This window comes from Aspergillus thermomutatus (assembly GCF_002237265.1).
Source record: "Aspergillus thermomutatus strain HMR AF 39 chromosome Unknown NODE_145, whole genome shotgun sequence".
Lineage (NCBI taxonomy): Eukaryota > Fungi > Ascomycota > Eurotiomycetes > Eurotiales > Aspergillaceae > Aspergillus > Aspergillus thermomutatus.
Window position 1 is genome coordinate 34,592 of NW_020798194.1, and position 11,470 is coordinate 46,061.

Here is an 11,470-nt window from a genome sequence, read left to right on the forward strand (position 1 = left end):
TCGTGGGTGGGCGCGGACGGACAGGCGACAACGGACAGACATTGCTTTTTCCTCCTCCTTGAGCCACCCCCTTGTTTCCTCCAGTGTTACGGTCGACCGACCGTTCCATACTCAAGTTACTCTGCTTTTGCCAAGCGCTCTGCCAAGGATTGAGCATTCTACAAATGCCTATTAGCTAGGACGACGTCTGCTGGTTTTCTGTGCCCTGTGAGAGGGTCTGCCAGCTCAACTTCGGGAGGGGGCGCAGCGGCGCAGAGATCCTGCGCCCCTTTTCCTCCCCAAGTACATCGACTCGTGTTGAGAGTTTGAGACAGCCGACTGGCGACTGCTAGTGCTAGCGGTAGATCATCGTCGATCATCGATACTATCTATATCGAGGCTGCATCGACCATTTCCCCTAACTGCTAATGTGCCAGACGCCAATACAATATTTGTCGCTTGGCATCAAGCGGACAGTAGCCTGAACACGATTCATGCTTCCAAAATTGGAAGAAAGTATTGATCCCATGATTGAGACCCAAGGATGTGCAATTGAGCATACAGATACATATAACAAGTTATCCAGCGCTACTTGGTTGCATTTCACCGACTTGCCATCACCAAGATTGCTAATAATCAGGCAGAACTAACACCAATGGAAAGGCAGAAGAATCGACTCTATTTGTCAAGCAGCTTTAACTGATGATCCATTGTGCAAACTAGCAGACAACAGAATATAGTGCTTGATTGGATACACTAAGGAACATAGACTCTATTCCCTCCTCGTGTAATAAGCTATCCATCCAAAATACTCCATTGTAGTGTTTAGTACCCAAACAGAGCGAGAATGGCATCTAGAAGACTGATTCAATCTCAAATTACAAGAGAGCACAAAGCACCCCACCCAAGCATCAAATTTCTTCTTCCAGTAGTGTTCGAAAACCCGTCGACCATCCGGCGATCTCAACGTCAAGCAATCCTAAACGCCGCAGCGATATCGCCGTCCCTATCCTATGCCACTCTTCTATATCTTTCCCCCAGGCCCTACAATACAGCCCTAGGTTTACTCCTTCATTACAGTAATCTCCATTCGCTTCGCATCTATCGTTCGATAGAACTCCTACGTCATGCTCAATTGCCAATTGCCAATTGTCAATTGTCGGAAACACACGGCCATGGATCTATGATACACCAACTACGACAATATATTTGCATTCCGTCCGAACGACCCATTTTACGGCATACTTAACAAATCTTCCAGCAATCAAAGGTAAGACGAAGATAACCAGGCACTCACTGATCTACTACCTTAGTAACCCCCCACATAACAGTATTCATCGGGAAAAGCGGATTGGTTAATGCCTTATTGTCAGATGAGAGTTGCATTGACAGGTATGACATCATAGGTACCGGGTACAGTGTGGCGATGATCCCAGCCATGCACTCAAACGAATAACGATACTACTATTATCCTGGGTCAGCCAGCCTCGTCAGTATGTTATCATACGACCGTCGCAGGGCTGGGGTTCTAAATATATCTCCAAAGTAGGTACGTATTTGGGTCGGATACATTCGCTAGGCATCATGGTTTAGGCTGGAGTCGGTTATTTGTGGGAGTTGATATGTTCTTGCACCAAGTCATGGATCATCGTGGCTGCATAAAGGGTCGCTGGAACAAGTGTACTCGTTTCATAGAAAACCCATACATAATATAGACAAACTCCAAGGAAGTCATCTGCCAATGCCAGATCGACAGACGCCCAACGCATATGCAACGGAACAGATATTGTGCCCCCTAAAGATACCAAAACCCCCAATAGCAGAAATGAATTTGAGGCCTCTGCTCCCCTGCAGTTGCTAGACACGCGTCCTCCCATGGCCACGCTGAGGGACCCGTGTCGCTGCCTGGAGACGCTTCTCTAATCGACTGCCCATCTTGTTACGTCGCTGCCTTTGCCCTTTCATTCTCCTCCACCATCGCAGGATAATCGCCTTGGCCCAAAGCAGCCGATCCCTTGTCTGCACTACCGCTGCGCATTGCATCGCCAGGCTCCTCGCTACAGTTCTTCGGTGAGCTTCTCGGTGAGCGAGGACGCGTCGCCATGCACGTTGGAGCACTATAGCAGCTCGAGCTTGTTTGGTTGACGAAAGTAGACGGGAGCAGAGGAAGGCGAGCGCTCCAACTGTGAAACTGCTGTTGAACATGTGTGCCTTGCGGGAATTGCTGGGAGAAACGAGGTTCGCTATCATCGGTTAGCCGTTGCCCTGGGCTACAGTCTAGAGATGAACTCACCGAACTGAGAACTGCAGCCGAGTGCTCGGAGACGGGCTGCCAATGAAGATGCCTTCCGGCCAGGAGTTGATGCGGCATTGCCCAGGATATATTCTTCGTATTCGTTCACTATACCCTCGTAGATCTTTCCATCTGCAAAGCTTGTGCTGAGATTCTCCAAACGGAGGCCACTCAGATGCGCCAAGATAGTTGCCCATTCCTTGAGCAATAGAATAGCTTCGTCGTCGTCTTCCATTTCTTCATTAGGACTCTTCTTGAACGAATTTGCATTGTTGACCGGTTCGTATCCGAGCTGAGATGTAGCTTTCTGTCTCAGTCTGTCAATCTCATTCCGCACATCATCCCAGTCGATGAGCTCCGAAAGACCCCATCTACTGACCAGCCCCCATAGCAAGGCAATTGTCTTCTCGCGGTGCCCATTCACTATGTCTTCGGCATGCACATCACGAACAAGCGGAGCAGCACCCGATGTCAACTTTAAGGCATCCAAAGCAATCTGCACATTGAACTTCTTCACTGTGCGGCTCGAGCAGGGGAATTTTAAACGTCTCGATAGCGGCCATTGATCATTTTCCAGCAGCAATACCGATTCCCCCACGGCCGCTGCTGATGGGTAAAGGAGTAATTCCACGATCCTAGTCAGTCTCACACCATCCCTGAGGTCAACCGCAAGATTACTCATTTGATACTCGTACTCCTGCAGTCGGTGCTGTTCATATGACAGGTGACAGTCCAAATGGTTGAGTGATTTCAAAATGTCACCCGATGTGGGCAGTAGAAGACGGGCCAGTGCTTGCATAACCGCAGCGGAGGACTTGAAAGATGAGGAGGACCTAAAAAGGCGACATGGAAGCATTGTTCCTGAACACAATCTCGCCTTGTCCAAAAGGATAACTATCATGATACTCCGAAGGACCGTGCGGCGATATGCTTGGGACACCATATCTGAGCCTCCGTGGCTAGGATCCTGCGCATCACGATCCATATCCTTATTTTGCACCAAGAAGACATCCAAGAATCGTTCCAGTTTCCGTCTGAGTATTCTTTCCTTGTCTGCGGTCGTTTCTACCAAGGAATGATGGAGTTCTCCATCGAGGGACTCATTGACAACTCTTCTTCCAGTAACCGTCTCGGTAGCTGCTCTTAGTGCTCGAAGGTCGTACGTTTCCAACCAAATATCCAAAAACTTTCGCTTCATACCCAAGTCATGTCTCAGACGCCTGGTTTGTGTGAGAGCATCTCTTGGCATACTGAGAGAGCCATACGACAATGACGCTTGAAGTCGCTTATGGAGTTCGACAAAAGGTCCGCTTTGATACAGTTGAAGAAGCTCATGTCTGAGCGCTGCGGGGTCATCATATTTCATGTGACCGTCCATTTGATCGAATAACCGGTTGACTAACTGAGTGATCACTATCTCTTGATGCGTAAGCCAATCGTCTTCATACATCGCTGGGTTGGCGATGTCGTCGGATATGAGTGCAAAGTCCTTCACCGTTGTCTCTTTCTTCATTAGCGGGGCGTTACTTTTGTATGCCTTGGACTGTTTGAGCGCATTGGGAAGGGTTGTGCTCCTGGAAGCGGACAGAACGGCGCCTTCAAGTCTCGACCTGCTTCTGACGATACCGTCCATTTTGCTGCCGATGCTGTTTACGGATGCCCTAGCATTATGCCGTTTCTCACCGAGCACGGATCTTCTTGGCTCTTGACTGGTGGACACATTCGCCAGTGGCTTCGTCATAGGGCCTGCAAAAGGACGAGCTTTGTCTGATAGGGCTCTGGTCGATTTTGAGTTGAATTTGTCTTTTGTATTCGAATCCCAGAGACCTTTGTCCTTGGAATTGAAGAGCATTGCCCCTGGAGGTATATTCTCCTTCCCAGTATTCTTGCCAGCGATATCGATGTTTATGGCGCTTCCTTGAGCGACTTCAACACTTGGTTGTAGCGGAGCCTTTCGAGACGAGGCCATTGTTCTCTTCGCTTGCCGTTTTCGCGCAATTTGTGACTCCAAGCTGTTAATCTCCGTATCCTCTGGAACATAATGACTGAGGCTGTCCGACTTGAGCGGACTGAAGATACTCATAAACACGCTGGCAACCGTGGTATCGTCTGGGGGAATGAAGACCGTATTGCGGCGCACATCTCGCTTTAGTCTATCTTCATGTTGATCTTCGTCTTCTCCGCCATTGATCCGCATTAGGAGCGACCTGTTTGTCTCTGCGTCGGCATCTATGTTCTGTCTTTGGTGCTTGACTTCTGCTTCCTGGCGCTGTGGTTTGGATGACGGACTCGACGCGAAGCTGACTTTCGGGCGGAATCTATGGGCTGGTTGGGCGAGCAATGAGGATTTGCGGCCTGAAACTGTAGCTGTGATTGTGCTCTCTCTTTTTCGCTTTGGGGCTGCGTGTGTAGATCTCTCTTCGTTCTCATCGTGGATTGCAAACGATGTTCCTGTCTTCGTCCTTCGTCTGGGCTTGACTCCAATTAAGGTATTGTTTTTGATCGCAGAGGTGAAGTCGAGGCTGGCAGTGTCATCGCCACATCCCAAGCTCCCTTCCCACAAGCTATCAAATGTATGACTTGTATCACTGTTTCTCGAATTCCGTGACTTTACCGGGCAAGGAGTTCCAACTTCCTGTAATAGACCCGACATGATGGTTGTTGCTTTGAAATTATCACATCAAAAAGCCTTAAAAAATGTAGTTTGTATCCAATCTAAGGAAGTTTATCAGTCCTAGTACACTTGACACTTCGCAGGCTATTGTACTTAATCGAGGCGGGTTGTGAAGTGGAACAAGGAGGCGTCTAACTTGGTGGGAAAGATAATATCAAGAAAAACCAAAAGACACGATAAGAGACACTCAATAATTCAAGACTTCAAGAACAAATTGCTGGTCATAAGGAATGGAGCTAAAGAGACATGGTCGAGATGTAGTTTCATGGAACGAAATAATGTATGGAACGCGAGGCCTGTACTGTTGACGGGAAAGGGTTGCCCAGGTAACATATTGTACCCGAGTTCTGATGCATCGTTAACTTCCACTCTTCCACTCAACACCAGTTTTCTTTTGTTAGAGGTCGGTTGTGGATATTCAAGTACTTCGTCATATAGATAGAATCTCATCAATTTCCATACGTGAATGCTTGTCATGACGAACTAGCTCTACTCCGAGCCGTTCTCCCATGACCATGAATGGATCAGCGAATATGAGAGAGAACTTGACTGTGCAAGAACGACCGACCTTGAATGCTCTGATTTCTGTACGAATCAGATGTTAGAGGTCGGATACTCTTAGGCTTCCTAAGAAGGGTGTGATCAAAGCTTGTCAGCGATATCGCTAGCCGCCATGCGTGTCCACAAAGCCGTAGGCTTGCTGGATCAAAGTTTCTGGCCGACAAGTACGCTTGCAATGACAGGGTTACTGCTCGCTTAGGACCAGCATCTCGAGACAGTTGGCTTTCCCGAAGATACCCTATACAGCCGTCCCTCGAGGGGAGGGGAAGGCATGGGAGGCCAACTTCGATATTTGAGAAACAAAGTGCGACATTTTCCTGACCTTCTTGAAGCATACCATCTCTAAGCATATACGAAGCAGGCCCTCCCACTTTGAAACCGGTACTGCGTGCTCATATGAGCATCAAGTCTAGAAAGCCGAGTACGCGTAGTAAACATCCCGTAGGCACTATGGCACAACGCGGCCTGGCGTCAATGTATCTGTATCTGGTCATCAGATGAAGCTAGGATCTTTTCGAACCATACACCGGCATCTTTTGCCAAAGGTTTTCATCCACCATCATGTTATCCAGTGACGGTAAGATGATGTAGTCCACTGCTACTGACAGGGGTATTGTAGGCGCTTTTTCAGAAGACCTACTTGGCCACCGAAATAGGACAACACCCACGATGACAACGCGTTGAGACTGGAAACTAAAGGCCACGATGATCGAGAGTATTCGACCCTCTCTGGACTCTTCCACTCCTCACTTTGATCAAACTGGATAAATGTGGGTTAGCACCGACAGACTCAATCATCCATGATGGTCTCATTCGAACAGCAGCAGTCATTGTTCATCAGAACGTAGCCAATCATCCGTTTCGATAATCATGATGGGAAGAGTCTAATATGATTGTGAAACCGCGGGTCCGATCTTCTAAGGTCTAAAAACTAAAGACAGACTTTCTGCTGGCAGTCCTACAAGGATTTCCGCCGTAGTCCGAGGTTGACATTTGAAGGAGATTTGCAGCCTGGGTAAGAGTGATGGAAAGTGGAACCTCGGTCTGATCTGGCGTCACTTGAGCATTGTCATATGAGTGTAATGATCAGACGGGCTGGATCATCCTCCTTCTCCAACAATGTTAATAAATCTCATTCAAAATACATCTGCGCCTCAGCATCTATCTAGTTATCGTCCCTGAATATCCCTAGTGGGTCAGCACTTATGCTACGGAGAACTAACAAGTTAAAGCCAAACGGCCTCGCGGTATGAGAACTCTGATTCGATGAGACCCAAAACCTCTCCATCCCCAGAGGCCCAGACACATGAACCTAACCCAGCTGATCTTCAACGTGGCCCTCTCTTCTTGCTCTCTTGCTCTCCTGTACCTTGCATATCGACCAGGGCAGTCATTTCCAGAATTACTACCTATCTACTCTTTCACTCGATTTTACAAACAATTCATGTGATGCGCTAGTTGGTCTCCTCCGCAGTGATTGTCTGAATAAAAGTCGCGTGCTTCCTTACTTCCTGCCTACTCCTCCACTCGCCGCCAACGGAATACGCATAAGCACACCTCGCTGTTAGATCGCTGCGAAGATGGCCGATGAATAATTTCGGTTATTCTTCTTTCACCTGTTTCTACTTTTATTTAGCATTTGTTGAGTTGATATTGCCTCCAAATCCGCCGCTCCTTCGCCTACCATCTTACTATCCGCCTCGTCCCGCCTCGATCCCCTCTCGCTCTACCAACGTACATCCCGGGATGATTGCGAGTCATGGAAGCCCTGGTTTATGAGAATTCGCCGTTGGCGGAATATTTGAGAGGTATGTCTCCTAGGAGAGTCATGCATAGGTTCGGGTTACTAAATGATGATATCGTTGGCCATTCAGGGGAAGGTGAACACGATCCAGACTGGCCGGTCCAGGAAACTAAAAACGCGGATGATCCCTTCAACTCAACTGCATCGGATTTTGCTCCGCGGGGCACTTCAAAATTCCAAGAGCGCATCCGGAACAAGCTACCCAAACCCCTGGAACTGAAATCCTCGCGCCAGAGGGCGGTTCTGGGTAAACTCTACGATGCCTGTGCAGTATGTATTCCGACTATGTTGCCCGATCAGCTGCGGCAGGAACTCTGGCTGACAACTTTCCTTTTGAATAGGCTGCCCTGAACTCGCGCGTCGGACGAAGCGACAATGAAAGATTCCTGGAGCAGTTTGGATACGTTATCGTCGCATCGCAGTTGTTGAATGAACACAGTGCACCCTCGTATACGTCAGCCGCAGACGTACTATCCAGCTCAAACCCCGTTGACCTTCCATCGCTTTCCACAACTTTTGGCGTGCAGGGCGCCGTTGTCACAGCATCAACGTCCTTCTCAATCGCCTGGCTGTTACACTGGAGTCGATCCCGAACAGGGTCCGGATTTAATCCTCGGAAAGTCGGCGTGCTTCTGGTCCTTGTCCCAGTTCTTGGGGTTCTGTTCTACGCTTTTGCCAGACGTCAGTGGCTCAAGTACCTGCGGCACCAGGCTGTCGATGCGGCTGTGGTATTTATAAGCAATGCGCAGTCATTCGATTCCGCTGCTTCAGCATCGGTCGTTTTCATACAGGAGGTTGAGCTGGTCTCACGGGGTTATCGCATGTAAGCTGCACTCGATCTTGCATGAACAAGTGCTATAAAGGCCGAGAATGCTAACACAGTATCAGAAGCACGCCCTTGCCCCCTGTAAGTAGACTTGAGGATCAAGCGCAGACACGACGATGTCTGAGACTGCGTCGGACCGTGTCCGAGTGCTTTTACTCAATGTTGCAGCGTTACCTACAGGCGCAGCGTATATTGCAACCACTTACAGACAATGACAATCTCGCCAAGTACCACGACATTTACGATGTCTCACTAGAAGAGCTTACCGAAGCCGAGACTGCCTTGGCTGAACGGGAAACAGAGGACCAATACTCATTGCGCGCGCTTCGCACCCTGTTTGGAAGGCTATACACCGTGAGAAAGAGCATCCTTTGCTGTCTTCTAGCTCTGGGTGCCGACGGTGGCGGATCCGACATCGTAAGATGGAGCACGGCTATTGAGCAGATGCGAGATCTTGCTCAAGTCACAGGAGTGAATACCCGCAAGATGGCCAGCATTCTCGATGAAGATGACCGTGAGTTTACCTCGATGTAGAATATTGACCAATCCGTCGCTAATTCTGTTCTTAAGGTGACGTAATTCCTCCTTCGCCTCTGCCCACAGCCTCTCCTAATAGGGAGAATCTCCGCGCTCAATATCGAAAGCTCAATACCCTGACTCAGGGCATCCGCGCCCTTCACGCGAAAATGCATCTGATTAGAGAGCTGTCCACTGCCACTTCAGAGCCTACTGACACCGAAGAACTCGAAGCAACTCTTCTTGCCCAATACGAATCAATCGGAACGGACATCAGTGGCCTTCTTCAAGAATGGGAGGCTGGCAAATCTGCTCTGATGAACAGCATCGACAAGCGATCCTCGGTAGATCATATGTCGCGCCCGCCGAGTGTGTTGAAGCTGCCATTGTCCCCGACACCCAGCCTTGGCGGTGCCACCGCGGTAGAGGGAAGCCCAGCAGATGCGCTCCGGGCTTTGAATGGCGATATCAAGGGAGACCCGAGCATCATCCAGAGTATCGACGATGATGAAGAGATATTCGAATCCATAGTTCTTCCGTCCCGCAATAAAAGGGTGTCTCTGACCAGGGAAGAGCGCATTGCCCGTGTCAAGGAAGACCGGGCGAAACAGGCTGCTGCACGCGAACGAGCGGACGCGAATACCAACATGCTGAAAGAGCTCGAGATGGTCATCAAACAAAGACCTCGAGGGACAGCTTCAAAGAGGGTCACGAGTATCTAATTCTCACACCTATCGTTCTATCATTCTTTCTCCGTCCATCTTTCTCGACTTGCCACCTTCTGGATATTTTCCCACCGCAAACGAGTATATAATATCCTCAAGCATCCATGTTCTACACTGACTCTGAGCGAGCATTGATCAAACAAACTCTGCAGGCTGATACCCATTGCAAATAGAGCGGGTTGGCGTCACTGGTGTTTTGTGCTTTCCTTCCTTCTTACGTTCCTTCACTACATTGATGCTTTTCCGTGTCCATTGTACAGCATACATAACTGCTTGTCTTCGATTGTTCTTGCGCTCTTTGAACGCTTCTATCTGTTTGGCTTTGACTTTGGCAATTGCGTCTTCGAGATTGGCACCCGCTGGGTAATTTCCTATGTATAATAACGATTGTGCTGTAGATAATTATAAATTGAGACTAATCTCGAAACATGAGGAGACGACCAACTCAAGTGACAAGGCAACGATGCCGCTGCCTTAGGCTAGGATTGAGTCTAACCACAATTGTTCATATCAGCCTAAGGCCCACCCAGGTTAATGACGCGCGACTCGTGAACGCGTCTGATTCCCCACTAAACCTCGAACGCGAATTTACAGCACTTTAGACCTCACTCTCGCTCTCCAGCTTCTGACCGGAACCATTCTAGCTTCACACCTACATTCACCTGCAAGTCCCCTATCTTTCCAATTTCATCGCACTACAACAGCTAACGAGTGGCAATTTTGTCTTCAGAGTCATTGTCATCGACGCCTCACTTCAATTTCACATCATCTCATCTATACCCATTGATTTAGACGTTCAGACACATACATTCAAGAGTAAGCAGTTCTTGTCCAATTGTTTCAATGAATATCCTCTGACCGTCAGCTCAGTGTTGGAAGCACGACTAGAACAAGCTAGCCTTCTCAAGCGCGTACGTCAGCCCTCAATTCCAGGTTTGCCTCTCGGCTTCATGACTGACCTGATTCACGCTCTATCCAGGTCGTCGACGCTATCAAAGATCTCGTACAGGACTGCAACTTTGACTGCAATGACTCGGGAATCGCCCTTCAGGCCATGGACAACTCTCACGTTGCTCTGGTTTCGATGCTTCTCAAGGCCGAGGGTTTCTCGCCTTACCGCTGCGACCGCAACATTGCCCTTGGTATCAACCTGGTCTCCTTGACCAAGGTTCTGCGTGCCGCTCAGAACGAAGACATCCTCACACTCAAGGCGGACGACTCGCCTGATGCCGTGAACCTCATGTTTGAGAGCGCCGAGACCGACCGAATAAGCGAGTATGATATCAAGCTGATGGACATTGACCAAGAGCACCTGGCCATCCCAGAGACAGAGTATGCCGCTACGGTGGAGATGCCGTCGGCGGAATTCCAGCGGATCTGCAGAGATTTGAATGCGCTTTCTGAATCTGGTGAGTTATGGGATTCCGTCATTGGCTATTTTCTTACTGACCTGTGGTAGTTGTCATTGAGGCTACAAAGGAAGGTGTCAAGTTCTCGTGCCAGGGCGACATCGGCAGTGGCTCGGTTACCATCCGTCAACACACCAGCGTCGACAAGCCTGAGCAGAACGTTTCCATTGCCCTTAGTGAGCCTGTTGCTCTCACATTCTCCCTTAAGTACCTCGTCAACTTCTGCAAGGCTACATCACTGTCGAGCAAGGTTACTCTCTGCCTATCACAGGAGGTGCCTCTACTTGTTGAGTACGGCCTGGGAAGTGGCCACCTGAGATTCTACCTCGCTCCTAAGGTATGATCTTCTCTATCCGTCTATTGAGATGTCTTGAGGCTAACTTCACCCCGAATAGATCGGAGACGAAGAGTAAGAGGTTGAGGCGAATGAGGCGGGAAAGGCAAATGAGGCGTGACTATGACGTGAAGGGGGAGCATAACGGTGGCAACGAACATTTCTTTCTATTTCCCTGATATTCAAAATATCCCATGAACATTAGCCGGACAGGACAACTACGGAAATCACGTTCAATCATTCACTTCGAGGGTCGGGCTATCTATTATTGAAGTATGTAGCAAAAGACTGGCAAACATCTTAAGAGGTCCTCATAGTATAATCATGATGTAGCCACAAGGCTACCTGA

The 11,470-nt window shown here is 48.9% G+C and overlaps 2 protein-coding genes across 2 annotated transcripts; one reads left to right on the forward strand and one right to left on the reverse strand.

Annotated features, from left to right (window-relative positions):
* Positions 1 to 1,836: 1,836 nt before the first annotated feature.
* sha1 (putative calmodulin-binding protein Sha1) lies at positions 1,837 to 4,925 on the reverse strand (the record flags this gene model as incomplete). The annotated part of the gene is made up of 2 exons (XM_026758292.1): positions 1,837 to 2,222; positions 2,273 to 4,925. 2 exons carry the CDS (start codon positions 4,923 to 4,925, stop codon positions 1,837 to 1,839), a joined length of 3,039 nt encoding a protein of 1,012 aa, XP_026613019.1.
* Positions 4,926 to 7,266: 2,341 nt separating this feature from the next.
* Positions 7,267 to 11,200, forward strand: CDV56_105120 (uncharacterized protein; the record flags this gene model as incomplete). Its single annotated transcript, XM_026758739.1, has 10 exons — positions 7,267 to 7,315; positions 7,382 to 7,581; positions 7,653 to 8,134; positions 8,200 to 8,651; positions 8,708 to 9,321; positions 10,023 to 10,194; positions 10,249 to 10,289; positions 10,358 to 10,787; positions 10,838 to 11,124; positions 11,183 to 11,200. The coding sequence occupies 10 exons, from the start codon at positions 7,267 to 7,269 to the stop codon at positions 11,198 to 11,200; spliced, it is 2,745 nt and encodes a 914-aa protein (XP_026613020.1).
* Between the last annotated feature and the right edge of the window lie 270 nt (positions 11,201 to 11,470).